Here is a 21809-nt window from a genome sequence, read left to right as displayed (position 1 = left end):
TTCTTTCATCTGAGCAGCATTTAAAAGCTATTTTGTAGATGCCCCAGTCAACCTAGTTGTGAATATGTAGAATCTCAGTGAAACATAGGGAATTTGAAGAGGGACAGGTGTGCAAGACTGGGCCTTGCTTTTTCAGCTCAGGGGTCAAACTCGGTTATTATGCAGAAAGTCTTGGACTGCTAAATGATTTGCCCCTAATTTCACACAGAGACGAAGGAAATGTTATACTTTAAACTTGCTGTCTATACTGAATTAGGTTAAAACCAAACAATGAACCGTTCCGCTTGCCAAAAACCGACGAATGCAAAGGCCTGCCTTTAAATGAATAATAAATCTCATCGGTAGATGTCGACATTGTACACAAAACCCTCAGCAAACCCTTTTCTGCAGAAGTCAGCAATTGTGTTGAATTTCCTTCTCGAGTCCTCCGTTCTGATGTATAGGGTGTGGCTGCTATATTGCGGGCTGTAGACCGCCAAACAAATTTAGCATTTAAAAAACAATAGTAATGCCCAACGTTCACATACGGTTTAAAATATAAAAATAACAGCACCATGGGATGAAATCTGATCTGGCATTATGCATTCAATTACATGTGTAGTTACAATACTATCAGCACAGTATATACCTATTCGACACTAGCAATCTGCAGCGATTCCGCCAGTTAGGAATTGCTCCATGTGGCTCCTCAGGAAGATGACATCATGCACAGAGGAGGATTCGTGGACCAACAGAGCTGGCCACCATACTGCCTGATTAGAATGGCAACAAGTCAAACTGTTTATTTTTAACAACAGGATGACTTTAAGTCAGCAATCCCTTTCTATTTGTTACAAAACACGACACTTGAATGCCAGGAGGGTTCAACTTGAAGCGTTGAGCTATACTGTTCCGGGGTCCTGAGGCGCCCAGGTGATGCCTCTCTCTTTGTGGCTGAATAAACAAGATGGCTCCCGTGCAGGAGAAGAAGCTCTTGGGCGCTGCCGGGGCGCCAGACACCCTTGAAAACACAATTGAAGATGAAGAGGGACAGAATCTATGGCAAGTCTGAATACCCCCTCCAATTTAAATAAAATAAAAAATCTGAAACGTTTATTTTTTAAGCTGTTGGTGTCTATTTGCTTTGTCATTCCCTGGTGCAGTCTGTTCAAAACACCGGGCGGTGATGTTCAAATCAGAGTAAGGCAGTGGTTTGGTGTATTATTTGTGATTTAAAAACCTGTTTTATCATTTCTCTGTTTAAATAAAAACAGTGCAAGTCATTCATTCATGTTTTGGTTTTGTTTGGGAGGTTACGTTCTGCGTAGGTTCCTGCCAGCGAAGCAGGGTCGCTAAAGAACAAACGTTAAAATTAATTTATTAATCTCAAACAAATGCATTCCCTTTTTAAAAAAACATTTTGAAGTTAAAAAAATAAAACAGACAAAACGGACGCATGAGTTTACTGCCTCAAAAAAAAAAAAAAAAAACAACGCTGTAATGATGCCCTTCTCTTGGGATTTCTGATTGTGACAGCAGAGGGGCATCCAAGCCCTCTGGCATTTGAGTGTGTTCATATTGCTAGAACTGCTTGCTAGGGATAGTGGCATTTGAATCTAACTTTGTGGAAACGGGATTTGTTATGTTATGCAAATTATTTATTTCGTTAGAGTTGATCTTGTAGCATTGAGAGAAAGCTCTATTCTTACAAGACATATGAGGTTGCGTGAACCTAGAATAAACATTGATACATAATTAATGTGTTGGTGGTTTTTCTATAGGTCCTCCATTCTGAGCGAAGTATCCACCCGTTCATTGTCCAAGCTACCTTCAGGAAAGAACATCTTGGTTTTTGGTAAGTGACATGTCTTCGGTTTGCACGGGTGTGTTAAATCAGTGTAAGGAGCATACTTACATTACGTTATGTAAAGTGTGCTTTCACTTGCCCCACAGTTAGTCACTGAAAACGATATGTTTTGTATCAAGTTGAGATTTAATAAACAGTTCATTTGATTCAGTACTATTTTTCTAATTAGGTAATGGTATATGCTGTCACACCCATTGATGTTGTATCAATGAAAACAACCGTTAACTTGTGTAGCAGTGGAACAAATTCAGCTACAAATTGTGATTCGATAATTAATAAAAGGTCATTGAAATGTGAAGCTAACGTTTTTTAAGCGACAGATTGATACAATTATACTTGGTAAGCTACAAAATGAATGTGTGTTTGTTTTTGTTGGAGTGTGAGGGGCTTTTTTGTTTTGTTTGTTTAGTGATTGTTGAATTGTATTATGTGCTTCAGTCACAGCCAGGTATGGATCTCCCTTAAAGCTCCATTAATGTACATCAGTCCCTGCCCTCCTCCAAGCAGTCTCTTTTTCCCTGATTGAGGTTTATATGTAATGCATTTTGCAGGAGAAGATGGCTCAGGAAAAACAACAATTATGGCAAAACTCCAAGGAGCTGAACACAACAAAAATGGGAGGGGACTTGAGTTTTTGTATTTGAGCGTTCATGACGAAGACAGAGATGGTAAGTTGCAGGAGTTATAATGCTTTTATTTGTAGTTATTTGGCAAATTAACTGCTTTGTGCAGTAGTTGGTTATATATTGTAGCCGCCATGCTTACTGTTATCTAAATCATGGGCCACAGTCTGGTCAGTAATGGACTTGGTAGCAGAAAACAATTAACCATATTAAAAATTTATAAACCAAGTGGCAGAACTCTGTCTCTAACTACCATGCCGACCTGGATTTGCCATAATAAAACTCTTTTTAATCATTTGGATTAATAAATTTAAATTCCCGAAGAGAACCATTTATTCAACTAACAGTCAGCATTTTTGAAAGCAGTTAGCATGTGGGAAATATCAAACACCATGGGTTGTCATTGTGTTCTGACACAGATGTTCTTTTATGACTTGTACCCCATGAAATCTTAATGGTTCTGCTGAGTAAAGACCTTTTTAAAGCTGCCTTTTTTCATCCACTTTTAGTGAAGACTATTGTATAAAACAGGTTTAGGAAAGCTGAGGTTTTGTCTAACATGGTTTGAAACATACAAGTGTGTTTTAATAATGTAAAACCAGAAAGAACTGGCTAAAGAGGTATAGTCAGTATTTACATTCTAGTACAGTTTCTGTTTTGTACCTTTATTAAAAACCCAAATGTTTTATAAAACCATTCAACAGATAGCATAAAACCTGCCTTGCTGCATTATTTGAATTTCAGTATTGCAAGGCACTTATAAATTATCATTACATGATCAGCTTGTTATAGGACGGCGAATGTCTGGCAATGTGGGTAATATCAACACAAGTAGAAGTCCACGGACTGAGGCTAAAATCCGAAGTCTGTTTCCACACTGCGAGTGCCGATATAACCAACATACAGATGCTCGCAGTCCTATAGCTACTACTTAAATAGTAGTTTAAAAAATCTGACAATGTTTTTTGTAATCATTACCAACCTTTTAGTGTTTGGGTTTTTTTGTATGTAAAGCAGTTGATGTCGTCTGTACTGATGTGGAGAATTCAGCATGGTAAAAACTGAAATTGGTACAGTTTGTCATTATTGGGATTTTCCATGAAGTGTAGTGGAATACATGTGCTCTGAAAGACCCTCGGCAGTCTATGATCAAAGTTAAAACCTTGCTAGTATTGGGCTTCAGGTTAAACTTGAGTTTGCATATGGTGGTCGTCCCTGGAACTGGGTATCATGGACTCGTCTAGGATTCTTGTTTTTATATAAAAGTATGGGTTAGGAACTTTAAGTGAAAGTTGGAATGGTTTTTGGACTTGGCACCCTAGCAGGGAACCTTTAACATGTCAACTGCTTTTCATGTTTCATTCATTGCCTTAATGTAGATTGATTTTTATTCAGACCTGTAAATACAAATCAGAATGCCAAGGCTATGTGTGTGTGTTTTCACTTTACATTGCTTTATCTATATTGTCCCACATATGTAACAGTTTAATTGGACTGTAGTACAAAGTCCAATATGGTTTGTAGTGAATCTATGCAATGGTTTAAGCAAAACTGTCAAATTGGTTTCTGCATATTTTGTTTTTAATATTTAAAGTATTAATTTTAATTTGTTGAAGTTATCTGACTTGGTGTTAATTGCTATTCTAGTTTTTTTTTTAAAAATTTTTTATAGTAGTGTATCTTTTGAGGGAAGTGTGTTCTTTGCTTAAGTAGGGTTAAGTAGAATAAAAAGATTTATTAGATACCACAAATATATTTCGCAGTAATCCTTCTGTGTTGGCTTGAAACTTAAATATAAATTGAATATGTTTTAGGGGCCTAAACGTGTTTTTCTAAGTTTATACCAATTAGTAATTTTGACATGATGTTTTTTTTGTTTGTTTGTTTTTTTTCTATTGTGATTAAGTGGGCTAAAATTCCACAGTCACGTTGTTCTTGTAGGGAAGACTAGTAGTGTCAGATTGCCACCATTTGGTCCGAACAGACCACAGTCTAGGGCTTTGTTACCTGCTTCCATCAGACATTCCCCAGATTAGACCACTAATAAGGCAGTGTTACACGAGCAGTGCCACAGGTAATCAAAGGTTTCAAAGGCTCTCGCACACACAGACACATAGCCATTAATGCCTGCTTTGGTTTTGAATTTATTTTTTTCTGTTGACTATATAAAGATAAAATTGACTGACTAAACCAGGCCAAGCACATCACAGGCAGAAAATGATGCAAATCTTCCCAGGACACTTGATCTGCAGGCCGAGTACTGCTTTATTCTCAACAAGCAGTGTTGACCTTGGGATATCTGCCACAAGGGCCACGCATTAATTGTAAAATAATTTAAGTGTGGATGCTCTCAAGATCCCACTTATGTCTGTTATCTTTCAGTAAAACTATTGTTTTACTAGATTTAGTGTTTAACTGTGTTACGCTTTTCTATGTGGCACACAAGCTTTGTATTTTGTGTGCCATTTATTATGCGGACTGATAAATTGATCTGTCTTCAGTTTGAATCATCTTGCATACAGCAGTTTGTTCCTAGATTAAATAATGATAGTGAAAACCATTTATATTCTGTTTTTGTTTGAGGAAGTCTCACATTTGCATTTCTGTTTTAATATGCAAGGTTAACAAATGTAGAGCATCAAAAGTTCTATAGGCTCAAGTTTCTTATAAGAAAGTCAGGTTGCACAAGCTACTAATCCTGCATGAAAGATGCCCTCCTCCCCATACAGAGCAAGGTTAATGGTGAATAAAATACATTAGGGAAGTACTGCTTGAAGTCCTTCAAAATGTATTTGATCTTAAATTTGTAAACCATTGTGTGCCTGTTTTATTTCTTTGCACTGGCATTAATTGCTGCTGTACTCTGCACAGATCAGACCCGGTGTAATGTGTGGATCCTGGACGGTGACCTCTATCACAAAGGTTTGCTAAAGTTTGCCGCCTCTGCCGAGTCACTGATGGACACCCTGGCCGTTTTCGTGGCAGACATGTCGCGGCCGTGGACTATCATGGAGTCGTTACAGAAGTGGGCCAGTGTCCTGCGTGAACACATTGATAAACTCAAGATCCAGCCAGAGGAGATGAGGCAGCTGGAGCAGGGATGTGAGTATAGACTGCAGCTAGAGTCATAGTATAACATGTCCAGCTAATAGGTCTAATAGCAACTTTGTCTACATCCTAAAATATCCACTTGATTTGTTATGAAATGCACAACCTTCTCGGAACTAAGAATTCAATTGAATTTCTTTATCAAACAACTTCTGTACAGCTGCTTATGTTTTAACTTTAGTTTGAATGCCTTAAGAAATGGGGTTTGATCAGGTGCTGTATTTTCTAACTTGTATTGCCAAAGGGCTGGGGTAGATAATTGTTATAACTTATTTTATGATTGATTCATGTGGTGGTTGTGCTGCGTATTTAATGTCTATACAGTGTGTTATTGTTTGCATGCACTTGTGGGAAGATTGTGGAATTATTGTACAGTAAACAAGCCTCAATGTTTTGACAGTCTTTTTTCAATGTCAAGAAGGAGCTGTAACAGTTAAAACTGTGTCAGCACCGTATAGTTATTTCAGTGGTAGTGAAGCTATTTTGGGGGTTTCTACTTCAATTTTTTTTTTTTTTTTTTGCAAACATTATTTGCTTCCAGTGGCGTGAATGCCCTGCAAATTGAATTGCTTTTGAAAGTTGATTGATTCATATTTTTTTTAAGTTTGGTGTAGCCTTTTCAGATCTACTAAAATGCATTTAGGATTTCAGAAGATTGAAAGATTAAAAGGACATGTTTCTCATGTAGTTCCATGCAAGCCAAAGGTGACTTGAGGTTTGCTGTGTTTAAATTTTGTTAAGACTTTAGTACTTTAGTCAGAACAGCCGTCACTTGTATGGTGACATAAAACACGAGGAACCGAAAGTTGAAGTGCACTTTATGATGGATTGAGACAAATATCTACAGTGTATTAAATTATGAAAATCGCACTCCAGAGAGAGGGAAATCCACTTGTCCAGCAACCGGTTGTGGCTTTTTTTTTTCTTTTTTTCCCCTCTCGCAGTGTTGATCAGGAGTCAGCCTCCTCCTACGTCTGCTCTGAACTAATCTGAATAATTACCAAACTAGTCATAACAAATCTCATCTCCGCCTGTGCCTAAAAAAAATCTGGCAGCACTTCCTTTTTTTTTTTTTTTTTTTTATTTTAATTTTGTGCTACAGCACTTGTGATTTAATTGTAGTTTGAGCTTCCAAATTAAAGCACGTAGGATTTTATTTCACTTCCTGAGATGCAATAGAGGTGTAAGTTAGGCAGAGCCTGCAATCAAACAGGGACAGAGTTTGAAACTAGGCTGAGAATTTTTCCTCTAAAATGACTGCTCGCAAAAAACAGAAGCCAAGCATCTAAATTTAACAGTATAGTCTCATCCTCTGGGGCACCAAACCTTCTGTAAGCAGCACAGTATACAGTTCTGCCAGAGGGATGTCGGTAGTTTTTGCTTGAGACCAGCGATTACCTCACTGCATATTCAGGCGATGAGATCATAAGCCACTGGTCTTGGATCAATTCATTCTTCTGTTGAATTACATGCTGCTGATTTGTTGAATGTTAAAATGAACATAATGGCTTTGTTTGCAAAATGAGCTCTGGTTAACTGTGTAAGCCTTTACACAGAAAGGAAAAAAAAAATCTCCCCTTACTACCACGCTGCTTCTGGTGCAGTCTGTATGCTGGGAACCGCTATTGCAACTGTTATGAAAAGGGAGCTTTTTATAATGGTGTGTGTGTGTCTGTCTGTGTCTATATATATATATATATATATATATATATATATATATATATATATATATATATATATATATATATATATATAAAAATAAAAAAAATGTGTGTGTGTGTAAAATACACAATACACACACTCAATGCTCAAGTTAACATATTTGGTCACAATTTGTTACCCAAAACTCTTTGTTTGCGTCAAATTTTTTTATGCAGTAGCATTTTTTTGGTACCTTCCTTGTTTTATCAGTACGAATAGATGAAATAGTCTTGAGGTGCATTAATTTATCTATAACTTTTTTATAACAGGATTATAACTACATTGTGTACTTCTGTTTAACTAGTGAAACATGTGCTTTAGCTTTGGTTGATATCCCTTATTCTTTTATAACTTTCAGTACAATTTTGAAGAAATTAACTATTTAAAAAAGCATTGAAAAGGCAGGGTGGGAGCATACACGTTTATGAAGAAACGAGTTAGTGTGACATGTTTGCATGAAACTTTTAAATGTAGCAATACTGTGCTGTAATTGGCTTTCATTTTCAAAACAGCTTGGATGTGGTTGATTCAGCGATAATGTGCGAAACGTCACTTTCCTTTTTTTTAAATCACCTTTCTAGGTGTGTGATTTGTTAGTTATCGAAATCTCAGTCAAAAACTGAAGACAGATGAGGATAATTTTGTATCGCTTCATTTGCACCGATGAAACATAACCTGGTTAACCATACTGATGGCATATCAAATGCTTAGATGACAGATATGGTTGCATTCTTGCGGAACTTAAGGATGAAACAAAGTACATTAACAAGGAATTGCAATAGTTCCATTACTTAGTTGAGCACAAGGTGGTTTCAGTACTTTCAGATTTAAATAAACCTACTATGTGATAATTTGGGATAGTCGGTCTATTTAAAACAGTAAGTAGGTGTTTATTTTTTTAATTATTTGTATATAATTAGTCAAATAAACAGCTACTAATTGAGCATGGGGAATAGACAGATTTGCATGATAATGTAGGTTTATTTGACAGGAATCGGAATAAAAAATGTTATAGGCATTAGCATTTCTTTGTTATGAGATCAATAAAGGGAGCACATGAAATTGTGTGTATAGTAATTGCATTTGACAATATTCCGTATTAAATTTAATTTGGTTAAGTAAACTTACTTGACAATGTATTTGCTGTCAGGTAGTTCCAAAGGTTGGGGCAATTGTACCCCTCCATGACCAAATGTGAATTGTAAATAAGATTTACGGGTCATGTTAATGCCATGCCTGAAGCAGTCATGTGATGTAATATAGATATATAAAAATAATATATTGCCTATTTCACGGGGTGGTGTTTTTTGTAATAAAACAAAAAAACGTTCTTAGATTTGTTGTTTTAAGATGATGATGATGATGATAATAATAATACTACTACTACTACTACTACTACTAATAATAATAATAATAATAATAATAATAATAATAATAATAATGCACATTAGGGTTGTTTCATATCCTACCGGAACAGAAGGAGTAACATACATGGAATAGTCTACCAGGTGAAGCACTGCAGTTATATCTTAAACTTTGGGATCATTTAACAAAAAAAAAAAAAAAAAAAAAAAATTCTGTCCTAATAAGTTATATTCCCTTAGTTGGGTCAAATGGTGAGCTAGGAAGAAACTAACCTTCATGGACAGAACAGCCGTTTCTTAAATGTTCTTAAAACCTGTGTTTTTGTATTTCCAAGTTCATACCTCCAAAAGTCAAGCCACAGATAACCATGGAGCAACTGTTTCCTTCCTTTAAAAAATAAATAGGTCATTACAGACTTTGAACATGTGTGCTGCAGCTGACTTCTACGAATGTAAATGATGGCTGTTGCGTTAGACTGGCTAACTGATAATATCCCCAAGGAAGATTTTGTGCAGCAGCAAAAAACGTAAACCACGGACACACAAACCAGAACATGTTGGAACATGTTAGTACTGCAGTTATGCTGCCCTGTACCAGTGAAGTTTCCCTGGCACCACTTCAGAGTGAGAGTACACTGTTCTTTAATGTTTAGCAAAACGGTCACAGACTCGCTGACACACAATGACAATAAATGTATGAGCTACTTTCAAGTGGAGTTTTAGCATCATTGTACCAAAATGATTATGCTTTGGGCTTAAAATATTTATTTTCCACTGACATTTTAAAAAGTTTGCGCCAGATTTTAGATTTGTTGTTTTTTGGATGGCCTTTGAATTAATACAGTAGGCCTGTGTAACAAGGGAGCAATAACCCTTTTATGTAGAATTGGAACAGCAATTTCTCATGTCAATTCTCATTTATAACAAACAAATTATGTATAGATGTATAAATTAAAGAAAATTACCATATTATGAATGCATGTAGTCCAGTTTGCAGTGAAAAGACAAATCGTGGAGCCCGAGTACCCCATACATGCCATGTGTTAAACGTACTAGCTTAGCTCTGAGTTTATTCTCCAGATGTAGACTAATTTTTTGAATGACAGGCTGAAGGTAGGATCATACACCCTGGATAAGAGTTTGAGAGGTCACATCTATTATTTCATTAGTGGTATTTATTTTTTAATTTTTTAATTACTCTTGTATTTTCCAGTTACAATGTTGGGCTTACACCAAAGTTAACACTGTCTCCAAAAGTTCACTATCACCTTTTTTCTACAAAGTACAGTAAAGACTACATTTTATAATATCTCTTGATAATTAGTCATGTAGCAGTCCCTTTTATCCAAAACGACTTCGACTAGGGGGTGAACTCTGCATCAGCTGCTGCTGCAGAGTCACTAACAATAGGACATCGCTTTTACATCTTATCCGAAGGATGCACCAAGAACTATATTATGTAAACTATATATGTGTGTGTGTGTGTGTGTGTGTATATATATATATATATATATATATATATATATATATATATATATATATATATATATATATATATATATATATAAATATTATGGTAAATGTAATGTGTGTGTACACAATTACACACAGTATACTGGTTTAATTTAAACCCCTTCTGATTTCAAGCAAAGGAAGCACTCCCCTTGAGAAGAACATTCCCCTTGAAGAGAATTTCTAGAACAACTTTTGCTTGCGTATAGAGGGGTTGGTTGATTAAGAACATAGAGGATATTGGTTGAAGTTCCTTTCTTAAACTGCAAAGAGTTCAGCCTGAAACCATAACTGTTCTGGAAGATCAGATAATTGGGCTCCTGGGAATATATTTGTTGTCGATGCTGTGAGACAGATGAGTTTACGGCAAAGTGTATTTGAGCAAAGAATTTATAGGTCAAAAATAAATAACCTGAAGCCGACTGGAAAGCAGTGTGTACCAGTCCTTGGGGGAGTACCTCTATATTGGAAGTAAAAATGTAAAGCTGATTTTCAATACTAACCCAATGTAATGTTGCAGGTGTTTCTGTAATCCAGTGTCCTAGAATCATTGGCTTTAACCTAGTCCATCAGTGATGGTTTGTCCACTTAACAACAACCACCACCATTCCCAGTCTAGTTTTTTGTCATTTTGACCGACCAGTTCAGTGTGACAGCTTGCAGACTTGAAGCCTTAGGCTTCAACATTACTTTTGTTTGATCTGTAAAGTTATGATTATAGGGTGAGGTTAACCAACAGCTGGCATGTCTGGTGATTAACACGATTTATACTGAGTATACATTTTAGGTCCCCACTCACGCAGAAAAAAAGTGTAGATGTGGTAAGGCTTTAACTCTTCATAGTTTCGTCCTGGAATTAAAAAAAAAATCTAGCCTCATAGTTTCCTCTGTCTGGTCATGAATAAATAAATAAAGCCTTTCGTAAACCGTAATCCAATCTGGCTGTAAGTCTTTTGAGCAGCCTACTGAAGTTAACACATGGATGACTTTAGTTCTTGTAACTCTTTAGCTCTGAGTTTCCTTGCCATTGTAGTGAAAAATAATTAGGCAGTTTTTTTCTGCCATCGGGAGTATCGTGCAGGTCCTGATTCTTTGAAATCTGTATGACATTTTTTCTCATGGTAGAAGCCCATGTCACTGCAGCTACAAAATAAAATATTTTTATGAACGCGTTATTAATAATTACAATATTAACAGTGTGAGTTCCAGAATTAGTAGCAGTGTCCGACAGTGCTTGTGTGGGGAATGTTTGTAGCTGTGGTGTCTAATTGTTCATTGTTGTCCTCACAGTGGTGAAGCACTTCCAAGAGTATGTAGAGCCAGAGGAAGCGTCGCAGGGGTCTCCACAGAGACGAGGGCCCCCAGTATCGGGGACAGAAGAGGAGGAAGTTGTCTTGCCACTCGGAGAGAACGTACTCACGCACAACCTGGGCATTCCAGTGCTAGTAGTTTGCACAAAGGTAGGTTGAATTAACAATATCTTGAGACTAAGGGTTGTATGATCTGCTACCCTCCTTTTAGTAGTGATATTTATACTGTTACTTAGGTTGACTAAAGAAAGCAGCTCATTCAATAGGCTGTAAAGATTATTTCTGTTTTAAACCAAAAAAAAAACACTTCTGTAACAAGAAGCCTTGTGTGTTTACTAAATATTTATCTGTAATGAGTGCTTTTCTTTCAGGATCTTGTAAAATATGTAAATGTTTATTCTATTAAACAGGTTTACAGCCTTTGTAGACAGTTTGTAGAAGACATAACTGTTGAAAATGCGTTTTGTGGTTAAGTATTCCAATTTATTTTAAGTTGAGGGAAACATCTGTCCAAGAAATATATATAAACAAAAGTTTTTGTGCCCTGTGGTTCCTGGAGAATGCAAACTTTGTGCATTACTGCTGGTTTTTCAAAAGGGCAAAAATTAACTCTGTAATTGTATGCATGGAATCTGTTATTTAGCAGCTTCCGTAGCCCGGATACAGAAACAAATATTTTACATTTGCTGTCACGATGAAGAAAGGTAAGATAGAATTATTTAATGTGATCTGGAAAAAGGGTTGCCCTAGCTAAGTGTCCTCTTCTGTTGCTTTTATGCTGCCAGATCATCTTGAGACTTGGGTTGTCAGGTTCGCCTGTGCTTAAGAGGTAGATTTGTAGTCCATGAATGAAACTTCTTATAATGCTTTTTATTTTATAATAAATCTTGGGTCACTTATGGTTCATGTGGTGCCATAAAATTGATTCAACAGATGGCTTCTGAACAAAAACTTGGTTAGGAAATTTCTTTGTCATTTGTCTGTCATTTTTACTTGCACCTAGAGAACCGCTTAAACAATTGATAAAACCTGGGAATAACATTAGAACCTGGGGTGATTTATCAAAGAACTTCTCAGTTTGTGTTTTGCTTACATTTTTACATGTGCATGCCTTGATGGGTTGGCTCGCCTCTAATTTTGTATTTGCAGGGGTACAAGGGATGTGTGTCGCCTCTGGTGTATTATGCTCCTTGACACAGCACAGGATCTGTAAGATGTAACTGGATTTTAGTACTCATGCACAACTTATTTACAGATATTATATCTGTATATAAGTGTCTGCTGTCAACCCTTTTTTGTTATTAAATTGGTTTACTGAATTGCAGGGTGTATGATTGCATTTCCAGAGTTAAACAAGACCTTTCCTGTTTACGCTATGCCACCTTGTGGTATTTTCATGCAAGTGCATTTCCATTTAAAACTGGGAAGGGTGTTTAAGTATATGCTACCCTTGATCCAGTTGAGGTTTAGGTATCTGTTTGACAGGTGAAGTGCCTCTAATGAAGTGCCTGTGATCTCCCTTTAGTGTGATGCTGTCAGCGTGCTGGAAAAGGAACATGACTACAGAGAGGAGCACTTTGACTTCATCCAGTCCCACCTCCGACGGTTCTGCTTACAGTGTATCCTTTTCACATTCCCTAAATGGCCTTTGGATTTTACAGCAAATCTATTTTCTTTTTTAGATCTTCTTTTTTTTTCTTTTTCATAGAAACATTTTTTTTCCTTAAATAAATCACCTCAGATGGAGCTGCTTTGATTTACACTTCAGTTAAAGAAGAAAAGAATCTAGACCTACTTTATAAATACATTGTTCACAAAATGTATGATTTCCAGTTTACCACACCTGCCTTAGTGGTAGAGAAAGATGCAGTTTTCATGTAAGTAGCATTGGTCTCTGCAATAGAACCCTGGCTGTGTCCAGTATGCACAGCGTCCAGCAAATTACAGATTTTTTCCATTAAGTTGCGTGTCTTATGAATTGAATTAAGGTATTTTGTTTTATCATCTCTAGCCCATCTGGATGGGACAATGAGAAGAAAATAGCTATCTTGCATGAAAATTTCACAACGGTGAAACCTGAAGATGTTTTTGAAGACTTTATTGTGAAACCTCCTGTAAGAAAGGTAAATGCATTTGAGAAGCAAACAAGTATTTTTTGTCATATTTGTAATGGTATGAAAAATGCTAACTTCTACCCCTTTACTTTTTTTTTTTTTATCGCATAGCTGGTGCATGATAAAGAAGTTGCTGCAGAAGATGAGCAGGTTTTCCTTATGAAGCAACAGGTAAAGTAGAGGTTTAACTGGGGGCAGACTGGATACTGTATCTGACTCCAGTGTTTCCAAGCTTAATGATATTGGTGAATGCCAAAGAAATATGTATGGCAGAGTAAAACAAATACATTTGACAACCTCTGTAAATAATTGGCTGCGTGTGACAGTAAAAATGCATGATTTGTAAGATCAAACGTCAAATGGTAAATTATAATTGCAGCTTTAGGGAAAGTATAGTTTACACCCCAGATACAAGCAAGTTACCGTGTGTAGCTGGTAGACAGGCTGGTGCACTTATTGTCGGAGTACTATTTTTCAGTTTTTTAAATATAATGTCAATTTGTGAAAGCTCTATTTTAAAATAGACTATAATGCATTGTCTGTTTCTTGCAGATGTCTTGTTTTCCAGGGGTTACGATAGAAGCTTGGTTTGGTTCTCTTGGAAATGGATAGTTAATTTTGTTTTTCTTCCTTTTTTCCATAGTCCTTGTTAGCCAAGCAGCCTGCCACACCAACAAGAGCAAATGTAAGTACTGTATTATCCTATTTTTGTTTTTAGTGTGTGTTATTGCAATAACATACTGGTAGAATGCTTGGTGAAATATATAGTATTTTTCCATGTGATTCAGAGACCACCCATAACAGTATTGTAGTTTCTTGTAGAATCATTATCCACTTCCATCACACATAGGCTGAAGTTGGTGGTAACCTAAGGTTTTAAAATACATTCTCCGACTTTAACAGTTTTATTTCTAAAATATTTCTTCACCTTTTGAAAGCTCTTTGCAGTCTCCTCTGTTTGTCCACAGCAAAGTCTGCATCCAGAGAGAGAGAGAGAGAGACTTCTCTGTAAATAGGATCCTCTCTGGCAGTTTGCATATTTTTAGACAGAAATGCACTGAGACTGCTGTTCACTGTTTTAAATGTATGATTTTTTTCATAAATTCGTTTTCAAATCAACTGTCACGGTGGCGGTATTTTAGACCAACATATAAACATGGAGTGGATCTGTCTGTTACTCCAAGCATACATTAGTTTTATGTCTATTGAAAATCACTGGAAACAGTTTCCAGCCTTTCCTCCAAACAGTGAAATGATTTTGTTGCTATGCTTTTAAGATCTGCTTGCATACATCTGCTTAAATATGTTTTTGTGTGTTTGAGTGCATCAATTGCTTTATCTACGACTTCTGTCCACGTGCGTCTAAAACTGTTGTGCTGCATCTAGGTGTATTCTTTTTGAAATGTATTAATTGTAAAGGCAAGGGTTCTCTTTCACTCATAAGGAGTTTGGCGACAGGGCATGTATATCTTGTCTTTTAAATGTGTTTGTTTTTAAGCATCATGCTGTATTGCATCAATGACTTTTGCATGCATGCTTTTGCCAACAAGGGTGCACATATACAAACAACAAAAGCATGCTTGGCAGCATTAATCTTTTTTTTGTATGCCATCTGTATGTAGTTCAAACCCAAATGTTTGTTTTCTATTCACAAAGGAATCTCCGGCAAGAGCTCCAACTGGCTCTCCTCGGCCCTCAAGCCGCTCTGGACCTGCCAACGTAGCCAGTGTCTCTCCAATGACGGCCGTGAAAAAACCAGATCCAAATATGAAAGGTAGGTATTCGCCATTAGTTCACGTTAATAGGCTTGTGTCTCTCGAACATATGACTTTGCCTATAAATAGACAAATGGCAATATCAAGTTTCAAAATTACAGCAAAGAAATAATACTTTTGGCATAAAACCTTTTCATAGTTGTGTTTGAAACATTCCAAGGAAGTCTGCAGCTTTTATAATCCCCTTAAGATTTTTGTCTTGTTTTTATAAGCTTGATTTCGGGAGGTGAGGAGTTTGCAAAATAATTACTGACAGTTTTATAAGGTTAATCCAGTTAACAGAGATGGGAAGCTATAAGAATGTGTTTGGTACATTTTTTGTTTTTAAATTAAGGGCCACATGGTGGCAGTGTTACTGGCACTTTTTGTTTAGTTACTTAACCCTTTGCAGAGTAAAACGGGTTTGAAAGGCGCTGAATCACAAAAGCACACTCGGTACTGCATCTCCAGCCAAGCCCCACCCCTTGTTCGCTGTATTTTTCACATTCCTCTTTATAGATGTGCATACTGATAAATCCTCTCCTGATCACTCGTTTTATCACAAAACTCCTCAATAATGTCATCAATCATTATTTTATTACTATAACATCTCAAAAAGCTTTGCAAATGTCTGATATGCTTTGTGCACTGGATGCAGAAGCAGCTATCTCCTTTGTTTATCTCCATTTATATCTATGTAATCAGATATGCCCTTTTTTTCCGGCTCCTATTGGTCTCACTCGGCCATTGAAAGGTTTTCTCTGCTTTTTCCAGAGAAAAAAATGACTAGAGACCTGTGCTTTACGTCTTTTTGATGTCGGACAGGTTCTGACATCCGACTGGAAAAGGGAAAATTGTAACGTCGGATCTGGTGCGACTGACATAGGACCGCAAAGGGCTAATGTTACTATTGACTGACCTTGTTCATGTAATTTTCTTTTCGATGTACCTCCTCCTTTTTATTGATTTGGCATTTCTGTCTTTTTATTGCTGACTTGTTACCTGCCAGCCCTGTCTTTTTTTTGTTTGTTTGTTTCTTTAAAGTGCTGGTTGTTTTGCAGGTGCTGCAGCGAACGAAGGTGTGCTGGCTAGCTTCTTCAACAGCTTATTGAGTAAAAAGACAGGCTCTCCTGGGAGCCCCAGTGCTGGAGGTGTGCAGAGCTCTGCCAAGAAAGCAGGTATGGGGTAGAACTTGCTCTCATATTACTAATGGATGCTTGCTGTTTCCTTTGGACTTGGTACTAGACTGCAGATTTACTGGTAGCGTTTACCACACTGCCAGAAAGATCTTTGGATGAAGTCAGAGGGCGGTGATCCAACCCTGATTTCGAAAGATGTGAAAAATGACAAAAGCAGCTGGTGAAATAAAAAAAATAATAAAAAAAGGGTTTGGACAATCCCAGCTGTGGCGGCCACATCTTGATTTAAAGGATGTGTGTAAAATCACTTGGTTTGAATTACAGTACATCGAAATACCTATTTATTGCATTAATTTCACTTTAATACATTTGACTACAGACCCACTTTTTGTTTTCAGTATTTTAAATGGGTGTGTAATTTGGGCTGCGTTATTTATTTTCTTTCATTTGACTTGGGAACCTCATTGAGACTTAATCTATGTTCACTTTAGCAGTTGACATTTTTAACATGCACAGTACTTTGAGCTGCAAAACAGATGCTTGCGGAATTCCTTTTTAGTGTGCCACATATGACCATGAAATAGTTTTAGTACTGATAGCTTAAGCAACTGTCCAGACTCCCTCTCTCCCTATATGGGTATTTTGACCTGCATTGCTCTTTTTGTATTGAAATTAGTTTAAAAAAACGATACCCACCATACTATACTGAAATCATTGCGCTAATGAACTGCCTAGGTCTATAGTTGGAGCTTGAAACTGACAGGGCTGAGAAAATGACAGGCTTTAGTTTGTGCCAATCCTTGGCAGCTACATAAAATTACTTTGTTCTTTTTCTTGTTTCTTTTTTAAGGGCAGAAGCCAGTTTTGACTGATGTACAGGCGGAATTGGATAGAATGACTCGCAAACCAGACTCCATGTCGGCCAACGACACTTCCCCCACAGAGAATGAGGACTGAGAGTACCTGCCGCATTGTCCACTAAAAAATACGACCAAATTGTAACTGTATACAAGTCCAAAACAGACAAGGATTTTGTCTAATGGCAGATGGTTTTTTTTTTTTTTTTTTTTTTTTTTTTTTTCCCTGGAGAGTATGGCAGGGGGTTAATGTTTTTAAAAGACCCTATATTTAAGGTGTACCAAGTAATGCAACATGTGTACTTACTGAAAGGTAGCGAAATCCTTTGTCTGAAAGCTCTTTCTATCCTCCATGACCAGAAAACTGGTGCAGTTTTGTTGGTCCAATGGCCCTTGTTGAGGAAAACACATTTAAAAAAAAAAAAAAAAAAAAAAAAAGGAAAACTGGCCTAAAATATTTGTTTTTCATTAAAATGTTTTAAAGGAAAAGAAAGTTGAATATAGTTACACTATTAATCTCTAGTAACTTCATGACACTAATGTGGCAAACAGATTGATGGCATATGAGGTTGTGCTGTACTAAAAGAGCAGGTTTCTGTAAATATAATTAAGATATTACAACTTAACATAAGCTTAATTTTCTTCAGAATAAAAAACAATTAACACAAATCATGAGCAATATATTAAAGAAAAAAATGCATTGTAATGTTTATAACGATTAGATTGTATGAAGGACATTCAGTCTGCTTTTGACAGGAGGAATCTATTACCTGCTATAGCTACAAGTGCCTGGCAAAGTTTACTGTAAGTGTCATAGTAGGTGATTGACTCAAATGTGCACTGTAGTATAAATTGTCTTTTTTTATTTAACTGGATATTTTTTCCTTATTTATTTTGTTTTGTATACCAATCCACTGCATTTTATTTTTTTTATTTTATAAAAGTTGGCTATCATTTTAATGGCTTTTCAATTGTCATTTCTTTTAAATGTAGTGAAGAGTTAACCATAAAACAATTGGAGGAGATCATTCACCTGTGAAAGCACTGTTTGAGTGACTGCAGGTTTAGTTTATGTGGGCTGACCGGGTCTTCAGTTCTTTAGAGTATTAGCCAGGTATTCTAGGTTGAGTGGTGAAACAGTTAGCTGGAATAGAACTAGATGAAACATAGCTTGACCTAATAGGATTTAGGTCAGTGACAGTGGAAAGAACAGAATATTTAGGCCCATGAAAATTTGGGAGGTTTATATTTTCCTTGTAAAGTAACATTTGAACTTTTAGTCGTTATTAAATATGTATTTTTTCATACAATTCCGTTGTCTGACAATTCATGTAATGGTAGTGTGCCATTCGTTTCTAACATTTGCATTTTTAGATGAGTCTGGTGTACATGCAAAACCTGTCCTTTCATTTTTTTGGCTATAGATTGGTATCACCAGAGGTGACTACATTTTTGTCCAGTGTTAAGGTCAATTAAAACTGGTTAAACAGAAGTTCCCCATACAACTTTTGGCACTTCTTAAACCTCCCCACTTTCTCACTTGGGTTAGACAGGTGTAAATCTCAACATGCGTGAATCTAACTAACTGTTTTATTTTTTTGCTATGGATTCCAAGTAATATGCTTTACTGACACTATGTAAAATATCAGAATGTTTAGGATTACAAAAATAAGCTTGTTGTGAAGGTGTCAGACTGTTTTCTTACCAATTTCTCTTTGGGTATATGTGTGTATAGGTTGCACAAAACAAAATCATGGCATCTGAAAAATCACTATAGGCAAATTCTCCTTGTAATGTAACTAGATGCAAAAATAGTTAAGTATTTCACAAACTGCCCTATGTTGTACATCCACGCTTGCACAGTCTGGATTCTTGAGTAAAGCAGCTGAATGCTATTCAATAAAAGGAAATAGTTCCTTAAAAATGATACTTGGAACCTGGAACCAAAGACATCCGAGTGGAAATGGCCCGTCGTTTCATCAAATAGAAATTATCCCTGGTCAAGATCTGGAGTAGCCATCATTCCATAGCCGATTTCTATCTTTACTGAAATGGCACATGCATTTAATGTATAAACACTACTAGTGTTGAATTCACTGTGTAATAATGTTGCTCTTAAGGGAAAACCACAAGTCAAGTTGTGCAGAGTCTGCTTTCTGTTGCATGAACGATTTTGTTGTACTAAAAGAGAAATGTCTGGATCTATATTTGCAAATGTAAGCAGTAATGTATACCGCTGATGCTGGGCATAACTTAGCCTAATGTGTAAAAGCTGTTGCTTTAAGTCAAAACACAGTACTCAAGAAAACTAGGAGTATTATCTTGCATTTTAAATGAGCAGTCTCCTGATTTGTCAAGCCAGCACTTGTAATGTTACCCCATATAATTGTTTACATTTATTTAATTTAATATTTATCAAGAATATCCTGGCATTTGCCAATCTGTGTATTCAGTCGGATGTGTATAAGAGGTTATTTTGTTAAAACTGACTTTAATTTGTAACCGAACAAAAACTGGAATGTGTCTTGTTAATCATATGCTCATTTCCACATGTCCCAAGGAATCCTAGAAATATTTGTTCTTTTTTTTTTCCTTTTTCCTATTCCAAGGGATCACATGTTATAGTTCTATACGAAGGGGAGGGAGATTAAGAAATGAGTTGTCCTGCTGTCCCATCATTTTTTAACCCCTTAATGAGTGGATGCTCCTAGTTACTCAGTGGTTAAAACTTAATATTTTATTTATCAGTCCATAATGCATTACCAAAGTCCACCAGCTTTGGAACACTGCACAGTTTGGTTACCGGTGTTTGGAAGCATTAGAAATCAAAGTGCAAAAAAAAAAAATATATATATATATATTTAAGGCCTTTTAACTTTCCGAGTTAATTTAGGACATTTGTCATTTTATCTACAGGGTTGTAATTATATAGCAGACAGTAGTTCTGCTTAGCCCTGTAAATTATAGATGCCTATAAGTTTTAAATTCATTTTTTTATTATTATTATTTAAGAACAGTATAATCTTTCCCAGTTAAAGATGATTACTATTATGAAGATCTGGCTATAATAAAGGAAGCTGTGTATTTGGCATAAACATCAAATAAAAACAACTTTCATGCTGCTTGAATTCAAATTTGCACTTTTTTTTTTTAATTGGCACTGTACAAAATAATAGACTTTTTGTATAGAATTGTATTTAAGTTAAAAGTGACTGCTCTGTACATCATAACCCTAACAAAATATACATGCTTGTAAAAAAACACAAAAAGATTAAAGAATACAAAGGAAAGAAAGCTTAGCTTAGTCTTTTTGATATATGTATATATATGCAGGATTTTTTTTTCTTTGCTTGTTTTTTTTCTATTGCGTTTATGACTGCAAGTGTAACCCTGAACATATTAAAAGTCTGATTTGTATGGCTTTAACCAGTTTAAGTCATGTGGAATCTCGCTTCTAGTGCCGACAAACACGAGAACACGTGACTTAAGTGCTGGCTTCAATAAACTTCAGAACCGTGCTCTGTGGTGTTGTCTTTGTCTTGTGTTACAAGAAATATATTTATCTCTGGCTCTTGCTAGATGGCACTATCATGACTACCTTTTGTGGACTTGGCACAACGAGTTTTTGCCAGCGATTGAGCACATTTTTCTGCATGGCAAAATGCAGGTAGATGATTCACAATTCCGATCGTTGGTAGAATGAATAGGCATTGGGACACAACGATGCAATTGGTGGCATACTTAATGGTCCGTTAAACAAAATATAGATGAAGATGTTTGCAAAATAAACAAAATTTTAGGCATTCCACTGTAGTAAGAGAGTCTCCCCTCTGTTTTGTAGTGTGTTTTCAGTAAATAAATCAATAACAATAGTTATTTTTATGGGTACGGAGCAGGTTGATTTTAGGTCACATTCTCTTAAACCTTGTTTGTTTTGGTTTGATTTAAAATAAATATGTTGTATTCTAATAACTTTTTTTTAACAAAGGATCTTTTTTTAAATTTTTTTTTTTTTTTTTTTTTTTTTTTTTAAGAGAGCAATGATACTTGCATACCAAAAGTATTTTCAAAAATATGCCTTTTTATATCGGGTCTTTATTTTCTGTGAAGAATTGGGGACTTGGAGCAGGACTACTGAGGCAAAATTACACAAGTTTTACCTGAATCAGTTATACAAGTGAGTGGCTTGCCTTGACCGTGATGTCTGTCTTGAATCTCCTTTCACTCATTTTGAAATTGTGTGTATATATATATATATATATAGATATATATATATATTATATAATATATATATCAGTGCTTTTATATATGTATTTGGGTCTGCTGTTCTGCTGTGAATGCCTTTTTCATGTGACCAGCCAGGAGCAGGTTAACGCATTCGATTTAGGCTCTGATCCTTCTCTTCACAGGGCTAACAGGGAGAACCAGCTTATCAAGGTATCAAAGCGGCTGTTTGAAATACAGGCTTCTCTGTTTTCAAT

General features: G+C 36.1%; 1 protein-coding gene and 1 non-coding gene across 3 annotated transcripts; both read left to right on the top strand.

Moving 5' to 3' along the window:
• Positions 1–910: 910 nt before the first annotated feature.
• Positions 911–20846, top strand: LOC121296319 (cytoplasmic dynein 1 light intermediate chain 2-like). 2 transcript variants are annotated; one of them, XM_041221736.1, is made up of 13 exons: positions 911–1041; positions 1761–1834; positions 2398–2514; positions 5341–5571; positions 11445–11614; positions 12990–13083; positions 13206–13341; positions 13476–13587; positions 13690–13749; positions 14222–14263; positions 15235–15352; positions 16394–16510; positions 17327–20846. In XM_041221736.1, the coding sequence occupies exons 1-13, from the start codon at positions 947–949 to the stop codon at positions 17341–17343; spliced, it is 1383 nt and encodes a 460-aa protein (XP_041077670.1). In that variant the 5' UTR covers positions 911–946; the 3' UTR covers positions 17344–20846. The 2 variants fall into 2 exon arrangements, with proteins under 2 accessions (XP_041077670.1, XP_041077669.1); XM_041221735.1 differs by having other exon boundaries at positions 914–1041; positions 17322–20846.
• Positions 12006–12138, top strand: LOC121296751. The gene has a single exon (XR_005947094.1). It is a non-coding gene; the product is annotated as a small nucleolar RNA SNORA84 (small nucleolar RNA).
• Positions 20847–21809: the final 963 nt, after the last annotated feature.

The sequence above is a fragment of the Polyodon spathula genome, chromosome 21 (assembly GCF_017654505.1).
Source record: "Polyodon spathula isolate WHYD16114869_AA chromosome 21, ASM1765450v1, whole genome shotgun sequence".
Classification (NCBI taxonomy): domain Eukaryota; kingdom Metazoa; phylum Chordata; class Actinopteri; order Acipenseriformes; family Polyodontidae; genus Polyodon; species Polyodon spathula.
Note: the sequence above shows the minus strand (reverse complement) of the source record. Positions and strands in the feature narration are given on the sequence as shown.